We start from the raw sequence: 21,539 nt of genomic DNA, 5'->3' as shown, positions 1-21,539 counted from the left end.
AAACAGCTTAAAAATCCAACAAAAAGCCAGTACTGGGTAATAATTTTCAGCATTGAATCTACAACTCCATGGAAATGGGCATTCGACATCATTCTCCTATTTTTGATGTATTCAATATTTCAAACAGAGTAACAGAGAGAGAAAGTTGCGTAATTCTACTTGTTCCCAAATACACAAGGTATTGTTACCGTATTTGTTCTCAGAACACCACCAGCTATGGGGATTTTTGGGTTTGATTAATCTTTCAGTTACAGTGAAGACACTGACAAAAGCATTATGCAAAATCATTTACAATTTCATATTAGCTTCTCTCAGCTGTGTCAGAAAGTTTTGTAATTTTGTCAGCAAGACTCCAAGAAACAGCTCTGCACTATTTCAGCGTTGTTGAGAGATGGATATGGATTGACCAACAGAAGGAAATGACTCCGAACCACCAGGATCATGAGTTACAGCAGCAACACTACCTCCATTTTCAGCAGTTTCCAAAGCAATATCTGAATCACTGGGTGCCCCAGTATTTTCCGTACGAACTGGGCGAAGAAAGCCCTGCAATCTCAACAGATAACTCTGGCTGGAAGGTTGGCTTCTCACATATCGGGTTGCCGTCGCAACACCGGCACTAGCAGACGATCTTTCAGAATCAGCACTCCGGAGGTTTGACAAGGCACTAAGGTCCAGGTTCGGGAAGACTGAGCAACGACACCGAGGACATTTCACATTTAGCCGAAGCCATCGATCAATGCAGGGTACATGGAAATTGTGAGCACAAGGCAAGCCTCGAACCTACATTCACATATTAGAATGCAAATTGTGATTATGTTCCATTACCATAAGGTATGTCAATCTATTAGTGCTTGGGCATGTTAAGTCAGGGGCAGAAATCCTTATAGAAAAAACTTTCCAGATTTGTTATTCTCAATCTGACCACTTCATCAAATTGCAAAAGCTCAATTTGAAACTCCAAGTGTATTCGGAGTAAAGGGCTCTCTTTAGAGCAAACAAGCATTAGAGGACAATCCAACTAGATAGTTGGAATGTAGTTCAGTCAGTTAAAACATAAAGAAGTTTCTGTTTCAGGAAGGCAAATTTTTTATAACATGACAAATGTTACAAGGCCAAATGAGAAAAAAGTAAAAAAATGGTAATAGTTTGCAACTTTGCATAGAAAAACCAACCTCATTTCCAACATGAAACTCTTCTAAGCATATGGGGCATTCATTACACTCGGTTGGAACAGCCTTCAGCACGAACTTAGGAAGTTCCTGAATCAGAGCCTCCACTGCTTCTCTCTGCAACCAAAACAAGACCCACAGATCAGCATAAAGATTAACAAGGATAACAATTTCACCTGTAAAGGGTGAATTTTATCCACCCCATGATCCCCTGCCAATGCTGACATGTCTGAGTTGGATTAGGACAGGACTCACTGGTCCCCCCCAGCCCAAACTATAATCCAAATATAGAAAAAGTCTTAAATTATTAAATTTGACTGGGATACATGTACATATAAACTTAAATGTATTTGGATACATACCATTTACGACTTCAGTATTATTTTTTTCTCAAAATTCTCCAATAATATTCAGAATATAATGAAATGCTGTTTATAATCACATAGGATAATATAATCTTTAAATAGTTTTTCAACCTATAAAAGGTCAAACAATATTAAACAGATATATCCATCCCCACCCTGCCTCCACACCACACTTTAATTCTTCCTAGCCCTAATTTTTAGCAGTGCAGGAATATAAAATGAACTCTACTTCAACTTGCCTGTTCCCACCCCTTGTATAGACATAAAACTGTTCAAAGGAAACACTCGTTTGAGAGACTAAAAATGGCATGGAAGACTTATAACTAACACGACCCTATATGTGGTGATATCTGATACATTGTTATAAGAAACCAGATACCAGCACATGCACAAAGCTAATTGTGCGTACATTCATGTGTGCGCTTGCTCATGCATGTATCTGATAAACAACAGGAATGGGAGGGAGTCCAAGCTTAAAACTTTTTCTAACATCTTGTATTTTCTTAAATGTCTAAAATTATTACTTAAAATGCCAGGCTACATCTAAAGTTTATTAAATTTCCAGCATCACTTTTTCTAAGTCATTTTTTATGAGCAAAATTACTCTCAAACACCAAGAAGTCGTGATATCTTTATGTCTATTTACGTATGTCCTTGCCTGAGCTGGGGTCAAATAGAGACCAGGTTGAAATGCAGCGGCATCTTGCCCCATGCCTCTCATCTCCTGGCCTGCTGCTTCAAATGCCCAATCTGGTACCCGGATCATGTCAACTAAAACCTGGATGATAATAACAGTAGTAATGGGAACCATAAAAAATAAGCGGTGGATAATTCTGAAAAAAAAAATTCTAAGGATGTAAGTCACTAAGCTTATGGTGCTGCTTGTTTGGTGTCAAAAGTATCCTATCAAAGACCTTGTAGAGTTTTTAACTTTCCTTAATTAAGGTAAAGGATCATTTATAACCAACTTGACAAAGTACGATTAATTGCAATGACCCGTGCCAGCATTGCTTATTTTGTTGCTTTTGTGTTGGAAATAGAAAAAATAATACTCAAGAAGAAAGAGATACTAGAGCTTACCCCATATTCTGAAATAGGAATTCCCTGCTGAGCACGATGCATGTGTGCTTGTCTTCGTGTCAACCACTGACAAAGATAAGTTCAAAAGAAAAAATATAAGCAGGATCACCTAACAATGATAAAAAAAGAAAAAAAAAATTGCAACATATAGGGTGGTAGGCAAATTAGATTATTTTATATAAGCACTAACAGTGGAAACATGTTCACTACTATACATGCCAAATTCAAATTACTTAGTCATCATTGGATCCAATGAAAAATGACACAAGGCATACAGCAAAAGATACTAACCTTGCCCATAGACATGCAAGCAATGCAAAGAAGCCCACAGTAGCTGAAAAGCAACCAAATAAGGAAACCCCACTTTTGACCTTCTTCTGGTAGCTGTCAACGTTAAACATTACCTCCAGCAATAAGACCACATTTGCAAAACAAATATTTCACATAAAGTATGAAATATAAAATACTTACACAATCTCTTGCACTTGTAAACCACAAGGTACCAATTATAGTCCAGGCCCAAAGAAATGGATAAAGAAGCAGAGATAGGATTGAAAGAACAACCATTCTCCCGCAAAAACGAGCATATCTCTGCTGCGGTCCAAAATCTCTGAAAACATACAAGTAAAGATATAATCAGGCATTACCCAGCCAAATAAGAAAGCTTTCTGGAACCGCAGATAAAAAAAGTAAATAATAGGAACAGTTGATCATGTAAATTGCAAATCAAATGACAGCATAAAATTAAGTAACCATGTTGCATTTTCCTGCAGCTGAGCTAGAGTAGAATCATTAATTGCAGATAAAGTTATGCAACAACACTCCAGTTGACGGAGATCCGGCAAAACGCTAGAACTCTAGAATGCAATAACATTGTGATACAAAATAGGAAGATTCTAAAGTGGGCATATTTCAATAACAAAATATATTTATGCAATTGTAATGTTTATGTCCCATTTAGGTACTTAGTTTATTTAGAACTAGTGTCTATAGGCTTATTAATGGCATAACATTATTATTTCCGATTAATTAGCTTGCTTTCCTACTTAGAGAATTCCTCGATAGACTCTAATACTTATAAAATATGGTATTCTAACATAATTATTTAGTAGATTATTCATATGATTATTATTCAAAAATTGAGTTGTTGATTTGATTATTGAGGTCCGAGATCTCTAGTCTTGATTCCTAATAAATTTTCTCAAATTCTTTTTCTCCTACATCACATTGATTTGCTAATTTCTAACCTAAAGCTAAATGCCTTTACCAGATTGATGAAGAAAATATGGACATAACTTTTTTTTATAGGCTCTTCCTTTGAAGTACTTTATCTGAAGTTCAAATTGGAATGAACCAGTAGACTTCAGTCGTGAAACAGCAATAAATCTTGCTATCAAACCAACTGTTACCTCACAAGTTAAAGTTAAGACCTTGCTTTTAAATAAAATGTGAAAAATATTCAAGAGCACCAAGGAGGTGCAACCTGTATACAAATTTTTACAGATCTATCAATATATCTTTCAAGTCCCCAAGATTCTGGCTAGAATAAATGCTTTCGCATTCACTTGCCATGAGTCTTAAATATCTATCAAGTGAATAAACTCAAAAGCATTCAAAACTGGTTAATGCAATAACCAATATAAAAGTTAAGTTTAAGACTTACAAGCCCATTCCTGCAGCAAGTCCATTATCTATGAACATCAGCAAGCGGAAAACAAACACCGTAGTGTAATCAACCTGAAACAATGCAGGTAAGAATTTCATAAGCAGAACTTCCTGAAATTCAAGCCAAAAGAACAGATGATTAACCAGTCTTAAATGCTTTTGAGCTCAACTTACCACAATCCATATGTGCAATGGGTATGTACAAAGATGATAGCGCTTCCAGTTGATGGCAACAATGATTCTAATAGCAAAGTTGTTAAAGAAACTTAGTTCCTGAACTGATTGCTCCACTCTGCGACCTCAATAAAAGAAAAGATAAATTACATGGGACAAGCACACTTATAGTAGTCCATTATTGTCCAAAAGTTGTCATATTACTGTTACAATAATTTGAAAGAAAAAATACCCATTGGTTTAGATTCCTATTCACTATAAGCGCTGGTGCATACTCTCTACTGTCACTGTTACTTTTTTGTCATCTGAACTGAAACTCGAGCATATTTTTCATGTTTCTTTCAAATACATTGCTTACTATGTTGTTATTTTTGTATTTTATAGCCACATGATTAGCACATGAAATATGGAATATATTTAACAATCATTTAAATTTGTTGAAGAGACAGAACAGAATTATTACTTTTAAAAATAACAACCGCAATTATAATTATAATTCCTCAAAGGACCCCTTATAATTTACCCTGAAAGACGGATGGGGTTGAATTATGAAACTGCAAAGATAAACATGTTAAAAGTCATACTCTCCAACATTTTCTTACCAACCTAAGAGAATTAAACAAGGATCGAGATTCAAATCAAAATATGTATGGTCATATGCGCTTATAACAACTAAAGCATAAAGTCTTTCAGTGAGAATAGAGAGAAACCCGCACATTACGACTACTTAGTTGAAAACAATATCAGATTAGCTAAAAAGAAAAATCACAACAAGTGTCAGCTTAAAAATATCAATTCAATTCAACGCTATCAAGCTAAAAGGATACACACTTGTTGCGAGCATCGATAAGAAGAACCCATCATACCTGCAAAAATCCATTTTTCCATTAGAAATCCATCAGTCTCAATACAAATTTTATACAGTTAACATCCATAAAACACACGGATGGGCATGTATAAAATTAAAATGCATACTGATATAAAACTGTATCAACCTATGTAAAACCCACTGCAATAAAATAGTGTAACTAACCACTTGAAATCGACACCTCTCAAAGCCATTGAAGAAGAAGAGGGAGGAATACTGAAAACCCTAGAGAGAAAAAGAAAGGTTACATCCTCATTTCAAATGCATGACCAAAGAATCATAGTCCCCAAATCGAACTCGACTCTCTCATGCGAGTACCGGTGGAGCCGAATTGTAAAACGCAATCCGGCTCAGTTCTCTAGATTTTAGAAAGGCGAAGTTCAGAGAGAGAGAAGCAAGCAAAGCTTTTGGCAGAGAGGAGAGAGACAGGAGCAGGTGAGGTGAAATGGGGGGTAGGTGTGTGTGGGAAAAGGAGAGGAGGGGGCAGTTCTGTACGGAAACTGGTGGTTGACGGGAGTTAGGCGGCGTCAAGTGACGGCGTCGAGAGAGAGTGAGGGTATAATGGTAATTTCACCGAGAAAAAAGCCTCCGCCGTTGTCGGTCCGAACCGGAGTAAAACGAATCCAGTCCAACACAAGAAAATAAATTTTATAAAGACTGAGGTTCTAAATGAATTAAAACTGATTTTTTTTTTTAATTAAAAATAAGTAATTAACTTAATGAAAATTAAAACAAAAAAAAAAAATGTTCTTAATTAATAAAAAATAATATAATCTGCCTCAGTCTCATGTAGTAAAAATCAAAAGCGAACCCCAATAGCAGACATCTCTCTGGCTCGCGTCTCTCCCATCCCTTGGGAAGAAGGCAAACGAGGAACACCAAAACGGTGCCGTTTTTTTATGAGTGTTTAATGGGGGCTTCTTTCTCAGTGGGTCTGGGTGTTGGGCTAATTTGGGTTTAGCGAAGAGTTTAAACACAAAATTAAGAATACATAATAATAATAATAAATTTTCTAAATTATCTTTTATTTCTTAGAATTTATTATTATTATTATTGAAATTTTAGTGAGATGAAAATCAATTAAAAAAATTTTCATTCCCTCTGGCATTTGGTGGATCAACTGCATAAGGTAGAATTGAGAAAGAATGGCAGATTAATATTTATTAAATGTTAATTAATTAAATTAATGTCGTTGGGTTTAGGTAGGAATATGGCCGTTAATGTCGTATGCTGATGTTGGTGAATATATTAATCCACATGCTTTGCGAGATAATAACTACGTCTCTCAATTAGCCTATTAATAAACAACAAAAATGTATAGATAGATAATTAAACATATTTTGTAAAAATGTATAAATTACCGATCAAAAAATTTCAAACTAAAACAATATATTTATATATATATATATATATTATATATCAAACCTACTGGTTGCACACCGTCGAGGAATCCATTTCCAGTCAGATGCCGCTGTTTTTGTAGTTTGTTGAAGAGAGTAATGCACCTAATAAAACCTCCCATCCACCAACCCCCGTCTAATTAATAGTTTCAATCTATTATAACATAACAAATAACCTTATTAATTTGCAAGATGCTTTCTCTTTTTCATAACTTTTTTTTTTTTTTTTTTTTTATAATAAAAACAAGTTTTAATCTATTGCTATTATTTCAAATAAGATTAATTTTCCTGTAAAACATAATAAATTCACCGAAACTTAATTTAATTCGGTTATTGTGATCTTACCAATACACTCTTAAATTTAGACATTAAATCAAGTATTAAATATCAACTAACATCATTTCATAATACACTCACCATGTAGTAGTTCTCATAACTTATTTCATAAATGACGATGAGCATTCATAACTTATTAATTTGCAGTCTAAGGATTTCAGGAACGGCTATATCCATCATATAAGAAACTTGTGACATTGAAGGTTATAATAAGATGGATTTAATTTACAAAGCACAGATAGGCCTCAAGCTAAGGCATGAGATTGATTATTAGAGAAAAATTCATCTCATCTCTATGTTTGTTTTGTAGGTATATCAAAATTATCTAACCTTCTTAATGTCAGTTAGCTGCCCTAGTTTTCGACATCAACAGATTCTACTGCAAATTCTTCTTCTACATCATATAAGAAACTTGTAACATTGAAGGTTATAATAAGATGGATTTGAATTACAAAGCATCGATGGGTCTCAAGCTAAGGCATGAGATTGACTATAAGAGAAAAATTCATCTCATCTCTATGTTTGTTTTGTAAGTATATCAAAATTATCTAACCTTCTTAATGTCAGTCAGCTGCCCTAGTTTTCGACATCAACAGATTCTACTGCAAATTCTTCTTCTACATCATATAAGAAACTTGTAACATTGAATGTTATAATAAGATGGATTTGAATTACAAAGCACAGATGGGCCTCAAGCTAAGACATGAGATTGACTATAAGAGAAAAATTCATCTCATCTCTATGTTTGTTTTGTAAGTATATCAAAATTATCTAACCTTCTTAATGTCAGTCAGCTGCCCTAGTTTTCGACATTAACAGATTCTACTGCAAATTCTTCTTCTACATCATATAAGAAACTTGTAACATTGAAGGTTATAATAAGATGGATTTGAATTACAAAGCACAGATGAGCCTCAAGCTAAGGCATAGATTGACTATTAGAGAAAAATTCATCTCATCTCTATGTTTGTTTTGTAGGCATATCAAAATTATCTAACTTTCTTAATGTCAGTCAGCTGCCCTAGTTTTCGACATCAACAGATTCTACTGCAAATTCTTCTTCTACATCATATATGCCACTTTGTATACGGCAAAAACTAGCAAACTGCAGAAAGTATTCAGGATTATTTTTCTTGGATTCTGTAACGGTAACAAGAAAAAAATATGATTTTCATCTCATCAATCGTCAAGGAGTATGAACAAAACGATGAAAAATATTTATACCAAACGTGCAAAGACCCAGTTGAACTGATGTCTTTGATATTCAGATGTACATGCAGATTCATTGAAGAAATTATTTTAGTTACATTTTGGTGGGTTTAAACATTTATATACAGCAGATGCTGGTTGTTTGTACTTAGGTATGCTACTTGCATCAACAAATCGAACTTCTCCAGGGGCAAATGAAAGATCACTATGCCTGAAATAACAGATGAACAAGAGTCATAGACAATTATTATTTGAGGTGTTTGTCTAAAGCCATGTCCAAAAGTCCTTGATGAGTATATGTCAGGAACTTAAGATTGGGAATATACCTTCGGAGGTCGAGTCCAAGGAGACCAGCTTGCAGGATTGTCAAATTGTCAGAATCAGGTGAGACAATTATCACGGTGTCCTCAGAGTACTGAGTCTCAAGAATTGACATGAGCTGTGTCACTCGAACAAACACATCAGAAACGCTTTCATTTGGGGTACCGTCATCTATGGGAGGAGGCTTAATTGTCGGAGAGAGACTGTCCGATGCATATACCTGAACCATTTGAAACTAGCAACTATAGATGCTTGAAAACGAAGATGGATCAACACATGTTAAGAGAGGTTTCATTTTGACAGTATAGCTATAGCTTAGAAAAGCAACATATGGAATTTTACTTGGATATTTGATCATAGGTCCAATGCTTGGTGTAATTATTAACTACTAATGATATATACAGAAATACACTCTAGTCCCTAGCTCCACCTACTGGCGGTATATGATTTTTCTGATTCCAATATATGTAGAGTACTTGGACTTGAACAAAATCTGAATGTAACAACCTACATATATAATGCCAGAATTTAAAAATAAAAAGAGAGAATATTACTTCTGAAATGGTTTCCAGTTTCTTGCCTTCATAAGCCCCCAGTCCTCTAGCATCAAGGAAGCTATATTCAGGAACTATATAACTGCAACCAGCATAGCATAAGGGTTTGACCAACAGGCAAAAGCTAAATCATATTATACCAAAAGATACCCACAACTCCTTCATACTACAATGGCCTTCCAAAACTTGCAAAAATTCCATCCTTTCACCATTGGATCACTAATACATGCATAAAATTGACATATAAGTCCAGTAATTAACTGAAACAAAAGAAAAAAGAATAACAGAAATTAAACCAATGTGACCATAATGGTATAAGAAACAAAGGAATTAGATAATATCCACATCTTCACTTTTTTTTAAAGAAAATCACAAATGATATCCACAAATTCACTTGGTGCAAAGAAATTCAGAGTAAGCATTGAAGGTTGAGTTCGCACATCTTTTGTTTCATAATTTTCTGTTTTCCCTAAATTGATAATCTCAACAATGTTCCTATTTTGTACTGACAAGCCTGATGTTTATCCATGGTTCCATGTTCAGTACTCCAAAAACCTACATCAATTCATGAATAATTCTTCCCAAAAAAAGGAAAGAAGAACGTGATTTGCATACCTACGACTAACTCCATTGACGGCAGCAATAATCTCGGCAGCCTGATAAGCTCTTTGAGTGATAGAAGGCCAAATCCAACAGTTCCTATCGCAGGCCCCCATTGCCTTCAAGTCAAAAGCAGCGTTTACAGTCTGCTTCTTCCCCTTCTCCGACAACCCACTATCAACCGAGGTTTTGGCAACTGGATTCGTGTTGATTATACCCAATCTCTCGTATTCAGATTCCCCTGCCCTCACCAAATAGTACCTTTACAAAACCCCAGAAAACAGAAAAACCAAAGCAAAAAAAAAAAAAAAAATGTAAGACCCTCATACCTCTTCAAGTAAGCAACGCATTACATCAGGGAAAACCCTTGTTTTCTGTGTGGAAAATTTTGGAAACAGATAGAAAAAAGTAGATAGGGAAGACGGAAGTGGGGTTTAATAGAATTACCGGTTGGTGAGGCGAGAGGGCGGCATCTGGAAGAGGCCGCGGGCATTGGCGGGTGATGGAGAAAGTGGGGTGAGGCAGAAGGGGAGAAGGGTGATGAGGTGGCGGCGTCTGATTGGGTGGAAGGAAGAAGAATGATTGGAGTTGGGAGGAGATGTGGGGGTGACGGTGGTAGTAGAGAAGGAGGCAGGTGGTGATAGTGTTAGCATTTTGGCGGGTTCTTTACGGTTAACCAACAGCTTTGTTTTATTTTATAGTTTCCTTCTAACCATTATTATTTTTTCCCTCTTTTCAAAGAGGCGTGGGTTACTCGAAAATATATATTTTAAACCATTTCTTTTTTATAAATAACAAAATGATTTCAGTCAAACGTCATTTTAAGAGTGCCCCATATATTATATTGTACTTGAAAAATAATTTTTTATTAATAAAAAAAATAAATTCAAATTTCAAAAATTAAGTAATTGTTGATGTTATAACATTATTAATCATGTCATCAATTAACAATTTTTACATTTAACTAAATATTGAATTGACACTTAATTTTTAGATCCAGTGGTACCTCTTCACTTCCTCAAATAGGAAGTTTGATATTCAACTCTTATCTATCATATATATATATATATATATATTACTTTGTATTAAGAAAATTAAAATATTAAATTTAAGGGTAAAAATATTTTTTTCATATGTTTTAATTTATATTATCTATATTTTTCCTTTAAATTTTTATTTTTTAAATCACATTAATTAAGCATTTTACTTGAAGAGACTTTTTTTTTTTTTTTTTTTTTTTTTTTTCAGGTTCATAGTCAATGCTTTTTTGTTTCTTTGTTTGATTTTTTTTGGACAAATTCGTAAGCCATATAATAAAGAGAAGAACACAATGCAAACAATTACATATCAAGATAAAAAAAGTTCATAGCACCTAGAAATTCTAGATAAAATGACTCTTCAAAATTATACTTAGCAATCCATTTTGGGCATGCATATCAGTTTCTCTTGGAACCTAGTTCCATACACATTGAAGCTCAGTCTACAGATACCCAATTTACTTGATAATAGGCCGAATACTCTAATTAAGAATTAGGTTAAAATTGTTTTAAGGGATAAATAGCAAGCAATGAGCCGTTGTAGATGAGTCCTCTAGAAAACCCTAAATTTCTAGCACTTTGGTAGCTTTGAGGAGGGCTTTAACTTCCTCATGAAGAGGGCTAGGAAAAGCGACCTTTTTAACCCAAGCATGATCAGGGAACTGACAAGGCCGAATAAAACAATTGTAGGAAAAACATCTTCATCCTTGGCAACTAATCACAGGTAATCTTCCATTTATACCCATCTACTTGAATCATGTTGGACCACTTTTGCTTTGTGGGAATGAGGATGTTATCTACCCTATGAAAACTACCTTTAATCTTAGCAATGCATGCAATGAGACTGATTTTATTATCATCATGAATAGCTTTATTTCTCTAATAACAAACCATATTAATTATATTGGAAGCAAAGAGAAAAAGTTGGTTCCAAAAGGCACCAAAATTTATAGAGGTGATGATTAATTAAGTAGTTAAACTACTTTTCAATAGTGCCCCAGACATCATTTTAAGTAACATTTAAGAAGCACATATTCGTACATATCTTTGTCACATCTATTTAAGAAACATAATCTAATATCTTGCATGGATTTGATAGACGAACATGATAGACTTCTTTGTAGGGATCTCCACCATATAAGCTTGTGACTTTCTTGAATTTTAATTTCTACAATAACTTCCATCTTTTAGTATAAGGGCTAGTTCTCGAAGAAATGACTGTATTATATTCGTTGTCATACTCTTATGAAGCTTTTGTTGATACTTAACTCTATGGGAATGATAGTATTTCATTATATGATGTTAGTAAGCAACAAAACTAAAAGAGCTAAAAAAAAAAAGAACTTTCCAAAAAATGGAAAAATATAGGAGAATTTGATGAGTAGGGGAAAAACACAAACAATGAATAATTCTTCTCAGAAGAAGAATTCAAAGGCCATATCAAAATATAGAGTTGAGAAAGCAAGCTGCTTGAACTTAGGGACCATGGTCATTTTAAGAGAGATTGTTCTAAATTGAGAGATAAAAAAGAAAAAAAGCAAAAGAATTATATAAAAAATTATTGATATTGATAATTCTGATAATAGTGATAAGTTCTATTAAGGAAGTTTTATCTATAAGTTCGAATGATGGAAAAAAAATTTTGGGTCCTTGATTCTAGTATTACATTCTATACATATCCACACAAGCATTGGTTTCTTATTTATAAACAGATGAATGGTACCATGTGTATGAGTAATAATAATTCGTTATTTGTAGGTGGGTTTGGTAATATCATATTGAGAATGTTTAATAGAGTTGTTTGAGCTATTGAATGCTGACACGTTCTACAAATAAGAGGAACTTGATTTCTCTTTCTATACTTGATTTTTATAGTTACAAATAACATGCAGAAAATGGTATTCTCAAAGCTTGCAAATGCTCAATAGTATTCATGAAAGACAATTTGAAGTCTACACTATATATTCTTTAAGATATTATAGTTTTAGGGAAAATTATTATAACATTAGAGAGTAGTGATCAGAATCATACTAAGTTGTAGCATCTATATTTGGGTCATTTGAGTGACAAAGAGTTATATATTTTGAGCAAATAGAATTTGTTAAACAGGTATAAAAAGAAAGCTACAAATTTTTACAAATACTGTGTGTTTGGCAAACATACCAGAACGAAGTTCAATAAAAAGACAATGCATAAGACCGAAGATAAGTTGGATTATATCTATTCTGATTTATGAGGTTCAAACAGATTCCCTCTAAAAGTGGTGTTAGATACTTCATGACTTTGATTTATGATTACTTTCGAATGGTTTGGGTGTATATTATAAAATCAAAAAATGAGGTATTTTCAACATTTGTCCATTATTAGATCATGATTGAGAAATAGACAGAAAGAAATGTCGAGTGTCTTAGAACTAATAATAAGTTAGAATTTTGCAATCATACATTTACTGAAGTAAAGAAAATATAGTGAGACACTACACTTGTATAGAAACATCACAAAGTGGTACCGTAGAATGCATGAATAAAATACTTTGTGATATGATACGAAACATGCTGTCACATTCAAGTTTGGGACAGGAATTTTAGGATGAGACTGTTAATACTGCTTATTTTTAGTTAATAGATCTTCATTTATAACTACTGAATGCAAACTCATTTTGCGGTATAGTTTGCATCACTTACTGATTATTTTTAGTTGAGAGTATTTTGTTGTCCGACTTATTCTCATGTGATAAATGGTAAGCTTGGCCAAAGTCAAAAAAATAGATATTCCTAGTGTATACATATGGAGTGAAAGATTATAGGTTATAGTGCAATAATCCAAAGTCTTCATAATTAATTATCAACAGATATATGACCTTTAATGAATTTATTTCATTATGCTGTAAAAAAAAGCAATAACATAATAAGATCACAGTATCAGAGAACTAGTAGAGTTAGATATTGATACTCTAGCAGTTCAGTCCAATAATATAGAGAATGAGGTGAGAGATCTTCATCAATAAGGTGTGATGGTATATTTAATTAACAACAATCATATAGCAGTGCAACAGATAGAAAAAGAAGATAAATTAGACCATCCTAGAGGTATAGAAATCTAGTTGCGTAAGTCTTGTTAGTTGTAGAGACAGTTGACTTATAGGAACTTGATAGTTATAAGGAAGTTATTTCTAATTTAGATGTATATCAATAGGTTAGTGTTATGGGTAAAGAAATTGAGTCACTTCAAAATAATCAAACTAAGGAGCTTATGCCATTGCTAGAGGGATAAAAGGTGGTAGGCTACAAATGGGTTTTTGAGAAAAAAAAAAGATAATCCAGGGGTAGAAGTGTAAAAGCCCAAAAATAGGAGAATAAAATAATGTTGAAATTTATTAATTAGCGAAAACAGTTTAGAGTCTAGAGTTTACATTTCTTTCACAGTTAAATCGGAATGCCCAATAGGGCTACATGAATGCCCCCTTAAAGGATATTATTGAAAAACTATAAGGTCGACCTCCGCATTGCAACTCTGATGGGAGATGGGAAATAACCTTTATTGGCTACCTTTCTTGCTATTCAGGATCCGAATATTGGACGTCCTGATCTGAAATGGTTAAATAAGAGAAATGAGCTACACTACCCCGGTAAGAATATCAAAATTTAACAACCGATACAGAAAATTAAATGTTAGTAAAAATCACAAAATAACCAACGAAACCATTTTTTCTTTTTTGGTAAACTCATTTATTTTTTTAAAATATAATTCATACTCACCTTTTAGGTTCTAAAATACAACTTGTGAGGGCAATAATCAAGATAACAATTCACTAAAAATTTTAAGAGATAACAAAAATCAAACCATACCTTTTCACTTACTTACCGATATCTTTGAGGGTCCATAGGGGTTTTCCCTACACATGGACCCAATATCCAATCTACTAAATAATCGGTCGTCCCCATACCCCGTCCGATAATGGGTGCCAAACGTACCACCGTCTCAATACCCCATTTGGTATGAGGGTGAACAAATACTTCCCAACCTCTTTCAATATGGGACTTCTCAACCCCGTTCAACTAAGATAATGTCCACGACAGGGTTTGTCCAATGTATCGGGTCCGTAAATCCTTTTCCATAATACCCGATAAGTCTTTCACATACATATCCTCATTATCAACTAATCATTAATTACACACAAAAATCTTGTTTCATAATTCCAGGACATTATAACGACAATTAAATGACAATATAATTTTGTACTTTAATCACTAAGAAAACGTTGTAGAGCATTTATTTCATACCAATTAACAAATATGGATAAAATAATTGAGTAAGCTAATGAACGAGAAGACAATTAAAATTAATAAATTAAAGCACATAATGTAACAGTAAGAAATTTAGGCAACATAGAAACAAATAGGCAACACAAATAAGCTATACACTAACCAGTTATTGGCTCTATCGGTGACCTGTATTTCGTTAATAAAAGGTTGCCAATATTCATAAATTTAACCTTTATTATTATTTAAAATTCAATTAACTGTAACGGGAGAAAGGGTGAGGGATTTTTACCATAGGTCGGTGTTCGAAACACCACATTTTCACTACACTTATCAGTAGTTCCTGGATTTCTTGAGTTTTTTCTGCGAAAATTGAAAATACATATCACATATCCTAAAATACCAAAAAGGCCAAAAATAAGGATTTTAAAAATTTTCAGCCAGTTTAAGGTTCTGGCACGGTGCTGCGACCGTGCTCCGGTGCCGACGCCATCGCCCATGCATCGCCCATGGTAGTGTCTCCTTTCGATCTGGCCAATTTCTGGCCGGTCCTGTGCAAAAGCCTACAAGATTTGAGGTTAGGTGGCCTCTGTTGGCCGAAAAAAGAAAAAAATTGAAGCTTACCGGTGGGGTGATTTTCTGGTATGACGATTATGTCGTTCCTTTCTCGCGGCCAAGGATTTTTTTGGGTTGTCCTACACCAAAAAAGGGTTAGGAATTTAATGGTCAAAAAATAAGAGGAAACGAAAAGTGGGATCAGGCTCACTGGAGAGGTTTTGGGTCACGAGTGCGGCGACTTAGCCGAGCTATGCTCTCGATTTATAGCTTCCCTTTTGGCTTTTCGGTGCCGATATAGGTGTGGGGAGGCTTAGAATCAAATTTTGAAGCAGAAAAGGGGAAAAAACGGTGTCAGCGGCGACTTCGATGCGGGCGGTGATGGTGGTCAACTTTCCTTCTGGCTGCCGTTCTTCTTCTTCTCCGACGAAGTCAGTTGCAGCTCAGGTTAAGATTTTATGAGAAGAGGAGTTTAAATACTCTTTTTCATTAAATTCAAGCTGTCCATTCGAGGAGATGTGGCCCATTCCCAGCCATTGGATAACTTTTATTTGAGGAACAAGTATGGACCACACGATTGGATTAAATATAGTCGTTCGATCGCACTTAAAACGAAAACAGATCTAAGCTGTCTGTGTGTGCAGGAGGAGATCTAGGCCATTGGATCTGTTGGCACGCGGATTACCTACGTTGCTTCCTGCATGGATGCGTGTCCGTGTGTCTATCACGCGGCGCACAACAATTGGTCGCACTGCTAACGTGACGGTCCACATGGCCACTTTTCTATTATTTTCACTTTTGTCCCATTTTTTCATATTTTCTTTCAAGCATGTCCTCTCTTATATCTAGTTTGGCCCTGATTTTTAAAATTGCTTTCAAATATACCTAAAATACAATTTTCTTCAAAATTTTAAATAAAAATTGGAAATTAAATTTTTCTAAATTATTTATTGTTATAATTTGATTATCCTGGGCCTAAATTATGGGTTCGGGTATTATAAATCTCCCCTCTTTAAGAAAAATTTGTCCCTTAAATTTATCACTCTCTCACTAGTAAAGCAATTGAGGGTATTAGGCCCTAAAGTCTTATTCCAACTCCCAAGTGGCCTCATCCTTTGAGTGATTTTGCCATATTACCTTGACAAAGAGAATTTCTCTATTGCGAAGCACAGCTCTTCCAGTCAAAAATACCAACTGGTACCTCTTTATAGGATAGATCCTCCTGAAGTGAAAGTGGCTCATAAGACAAGACATGTGAGGGTCCGGGTTGTACTTGTATAGTATAGACACATGAAATATATTATGAACTCTGGATAGTTCTAGAGATAATGCTAATCTGTAGGCGGACATACCAATCCTGTCTAAGATCTCAAATGGTCTGATGAATCGGAGATTCAACTTTTCCCTCTTTCTAAACATGCTAATACCCTTAAATGGGGTGACCTTAAGGAACACTCAATTGCCCTTCTCGAATTCTAAATCTCACCTTCGGATGTCTGCATAACTTTTCTGTCTACTCTTGGTTGTCTGAATGTCCTTCTTGATTTTAACTATCTTCATTGTGGTCTCATCTACAAGGTTTGAGCCAATCAATTTTCTATCACCCACCTCTTCCTAACAAATCAATGATCTACAAGGTCGGTCATACAATGCCTCATACGGAGCCATACAAATACTTGCTTGATAACTGTTATTGTAGGCGAACTCTATCAGGGGTAGGTAGCCGTCAAAATACCATTTGAAGTCTAGAACACAAGCCCTGAGCATATCCTCCATCGTACGAATGGTTCGTTTTGATTGTTCATCTGTTTGAGAGTAGAATGTTGTGCTAAGGGACAGTTTCGTCCCCATTACTTGCTGAAAATTTGTCCAAAATTGAGATGTGAACTTGGGGTCCCTATCTGATACCATCGTTACTAGAACTCCATGTAACCTAACTATCTCCCAAATATAAATTCTACTTAGCTTGTCTAAGGAATCAATCATTCTTATGGCAAAAAAATGAGATGACATAGTGAGTTGGTTCACAATTACCTAGATTGCGTCATGCTCGAGCGTGCCTTAGGTAATCCTATTATGAAATTCATGGTGATATGTTCTCATTTCTATTCCGGTATTGTAATGGCTAAAGTAGCCCGTCTGGGCATTGATGTTTTTTCTTAATCTATTAACATACAAGACACTTGGAGACAAAATCAACAATTTTTCTTTTCATCCCGCTCCACCAGAATCGGGATCGTATGCTTTGATACATCTTAATACTTCCAAGATGCATGGTGAACCTTGAACTGTGAGCCATTATCATGATATCATTTTTTAGTTCACTATCATTTGGAACATATACCCTGTTCTTGAATCTGAGCAACCCATTGGTAGAGACTCAGAATTTTGAATTTAAACCCCATCTTGTATCCTTTCTGAGAGCTGCTAGAGTGGGATCAGTCAGTTGAACTTTTTTTATTCTCTGAATCGATTCAGGTTGGACTGCTAGATGGGCTAGACATGTGGCCCTTTTCCAATTTTGGATCTGTATCTACTGCATAACATTTATTACCCCGCATACAGAAACCATTATGTGAGCCAACATACATGCACTCTTCCTATTGAGAACGGCGATTACTACATTATCCTTACCCGAGTGATACAAGATTTTAAAATCGTTGTCTTTAAGGAGCTCTATCCAATGCCTCTGACGTATGTTGAGATCCTTCTGGGTGAATATATGCTTTAAGCTCTTATGGTCTGTATAAATTTTAAATGTCTCCCCATATAAGTAGTGGCGTCAGGTCTTCAAAACGTGAATAATGGCAGCAAGTTTCAAGTCGTAGGTGGGATAATTCTTTTCATGAGTTTTTAACTGTTTAGACCCATAGGCTATGATCTTTCTGTGCTGCATCATAACACAAACTAGTCTTTAGTAGGACACATCACTCTATATTGTATATCCACCTGTCCCACTCGGTAGAGCCAAAACTGACGTGGTAGTCAATTGTTTCTTGAGTTCTGTAAAGCTCTTTTCACATTTATCATTCCACTTAAACTTGACGTTTTTCTTCGTAAGTCAGGTCATGAGGGCGGCTAGGCTTGAAAACCCTTCTTCAAATCTACGGTAATAACTTGTCATGCCCAAAAAACTTCGAACTTCATTAACCAAAGTCAACTGCTTCTAACCCATTACTACATCAACCTTCTCGGGATTCACTAACATCCCATCCTTTCATATTATGTGCCATAGGAAGGAAGTATGCTCAAGTCAAAACCCATACTTATTCAATTTTGCATATAGTTTCTTTTCCCTTAGAACCTGTAAAATCTGAGTCGGATGTTGAACGTGTTCCTCTCTACTCTTTGAATAGATCATGATATCATCAATAAATACTATGACGAATTAATACAAGAACTACCTGAAAACCCTGTTCATCAAGTCAATAAAGATGACAGGTGCATTGGTTAACCTGAATGGTATGATCAGGAACTCATAGTGCCCATATCGGGTTCTAAAGGCCGTCTTGAAGATATCTTCTGCCCTAATCTTTACCTGATGGTAACCCAAACATAAGTTAATCTTCAAGAAAACTTAAGCACCCTATAACTGATTAGAAAGATTATCAATCACGGGGAGGGGTTACTTGTTCTTAATGGTGACCCTGTTCAATTTCCTATAGTCAATACACAACCTAAAACACCCATCATTTTGCTTGCGAACGTGACTCCAGCACCTCCCAGGAGATATTATGTGTCGGATGAACCCATTATCCTATAATTCATTGATCTGTTTCCTTAGTTCTTCCATCCCAACATGACTCATTTAGTAGGGGGCAACTGAAATGGGCTGGATGCAATGCCTCATCTATGCAAATTCAACTTCTCTGTCTACCGGGAGTCTTGATGGTTCATCGGGAAATACGTCCGAAAAACAAGGATCACAGGAATCTCTTGAATGCAATTTTCTTTCGTAGACTTGCCTAATATAGAAAAGAATAGCTAAGTTAAGACATCTAATAAACAATACGGTTACTATGAGTGAATAATATCTAAAACTATATTAATTTATGAAGAACTCTTCGTTAGGAAGGTTGAATACAAGCTTCTTATAAAAATAATCCACGGTAACGTGATATACTGTTAACCAATTTATTCTTAGAATTACATCGAAATCTCTCATGTCTAGTGCAATCAGGTCTACACTTAATTTTCTACATGCTATTTCTACGATACAAGCTTTGTATATAATATTTCCTAATAGTGTCCCATTCTAAGGTATAGATACAAACAGCACAGAATCAAGGAGTTCAAGTAACAAATTTAATTTTTTTTTACAAAAGCATGTAAAACAAAAGAATATGAAGCACCAATATCAATTAAAACATATGTAAGGTGATTACAAATAGTATATGTATTCTATATCACATTGGGGTTAGCTTTAGCATCTGACTAGGTGAGGGTATAGACTCTGCTCTGGACTGGAGGTATGCCCTAATTCTAATTCTGCAAGTACTCTATCGCGTAGTGTTGGACACTTTAACATATGCGACAGGTGTTGTTGAAGGGATAGCAGGGTCGGTCCCCATGGTCCTTGCCACAGTGCTGACAAGTCCTGCTGCATCCTGTTGTCGGGGCCTGAGGAGGAACTTGAGTTACAGGCTTAGGTCTCTTATTTTGTTGAATCGGTGCAGTAGGTGGTGGACTGCGATGTGGAACTAGAGGCCTGGAATTGCCCACTATTGGAGGAAAGATGCGGAGGTTCCTTTCTATCAGCTTTGCCTTGACCAAAACTGCTGAATATATGCTGAGCTCAAATACATATAGTTGTTCCTTAATCTCATGATGGAGGCCCCACTCAAATTTTTTCGTCTTTCTACCTTCATCCTGCTCTCAAGAGAGTATCGGCCCAACTCCAAAAATTTCTGAGCATACTCAGACATTGTCATATCACCCTGGACCATGTATGTAAACTTCATCTCCTTCAAATGTCGAAGGTGTTTTGAGAGGTACTCTGCATTGAAAGCTGCTAAGAATTATTCCCAAGTGATCAAAACGGGTAGGGTGACCTATTTCAGTTGCCACCAATGCTCTGCCTCACCCACGAGCATGTAAGTGGCAAGTATGACCTTTTGTTCAGGAACCACCCCAAGAGTTGCAAAGGCCTTCTCTTCTCTGCTAACCAGTACTTAGCTTCTTCAAAAGTGAATATCCCTGCAAAAGTAGATGAGTTAAGTCTTTTGTACCTCTCAATGTAACTTGGGTCCATCACATGTGGAGTTGGGTCCTGTTGAAGAGGGACTGGATTATATTAGGGAGGGATCGGATGACCTTGTGGCGACACTTGTTTGTATAGTGGGGGCATCAGATTGTACTGTGGTAGTACCGAATGATACGTTAAAGGAGTAGAGTTGTATCGAAGTGGCACTAGATCCACTCGTTATAGGGGTATGTCATACTATGGCAATGGTGGAGGATCAGACAGCTCCTTCCTCTCTTCCCTAACTTGCTGCGCAAAGATGAGTCTTTCTAGTATCTCGAAAAATCGATCGACATCCTTTCAAAGCAACCTATCTTGGGTTATTCTGTTCAGTGGGGGTCTTCCTCTCCTCATGTTTTTGTACCTACATTTCACAACGAATGGTTCAGAGTTGGGTTGTATTGAATGATTCTAATTTTTGTCAAGGAATAGATTCGAGGAATGCGACTCTGATACCAACTGTAAAAGGCTAAAAGTAGGAGAATAAAATAATGCTTAAATTTATTACTTAGTGGAAGCAGTTTAGAGTCTAGAATTTATATTCCTTGCACAGTTAAATAGGAATACCCAATAGGGTTACGGAAATGCCCCTTAAAGGAAATTAAAATAACAAAAATAGAAATATAATTAGAAAACTATAAGGTCGACATTCGCAGCGCAACTCTGATGGGAGACGGGAGGCAACCTTTAGTGGCTAAC

The 21,539-nt window shown here is 35.5% G+C and overlaps 2 protein-coding genes across 3 annotated transcripts; both read right to left on the bottom strand.

Annotated features, from left to right (window-relative positions):
- Positions 1–75: 75 nt before the first annotated feature.
- On the bottom strand, positions 76–5,985 carry SIS3 (SUGAR-INSENSITIVE 3). Of its 2 annotated transcripts, XM_022035170.2 has the most exons (10): positions 5,490–5,975; positions 5,284–5,322; positions 4,457–4,523; positions 4,281–4,354; positions 3,089–3,227; positions 2,909–3,001; positions 2,618–2,683; positions 2,196–2,315; positions 1,176–1,289; positions 76–783 (listed from the first exon to the last, which is right to left on the bottom strand). In XM_022035170.2, the coding sequence occupies exons 1-10, from the start codon at positions 5,516–5,518 to the stop codon at positions 376–378; spliced, it is 1,149 nt and encodes a 382-aa protein (XP_021890862.1). In that variant the 5' UTR covers positions 5,519–5,975; the 3' UTR covers positions 76–375. The 2 variants fall into 2 exon arrangements, with proteins under 2 accessions (XP_021890862.1, XP_021890863.1); XM_022035171.2 differs by lacking the exon at positions 2,196–2,315 and having other exon boundaries at positions 5,490–5,985.
- A 2,271-nt stretch (positions 5,986–8,256) lies between these two features.
- LOC110809335 (Phosphoglycerate mutase family protein) lies at positions 8,257–10,442 on the bottom strand. The gene is made up of 5 exons (XM_022035129.2): positions 10,192–10,442; positions 9,760–10,005; positions 9,145–9,226; positions 8,596–8,810; positions 8,257–8,480 (listed from the first exon to the last, which is right to left on the bottom strand). The coding sequence occupies exons 1-5, from the start codon at positions 10,395–10,397 to the stop codon at positions 8,360–8,362; spliced, it is 870 nt and encodes a 289-aa protein (XP_021890821.1). The 5' UTR covers positions 10,398–10,442; the 3' UTR covers positions 8,257–8,359.
- Between the last annotated feature and the right edge of the window lie 11,097 nt (positions 10,443–21,539).

This window comes from Carica papaya, chromosome 9 (assembly GCF_054855325.1).
Source record: "Carica papaya isolate Zhongbai chromosome 9, ASM5485532v1, whole genome shotgun sequence".
Lineage (NCBI taxonomy): Eukaryota > Viridiplantae > Streptophyta > Magnoliopsida > Brassicales > Caricaceae > Carica > Carica papaya.
The sequence above is the reverse complement of the archived record's forward strand: the minus strand, read 5'-3'. Positions and strand labels throughout refer to the sequence as shown.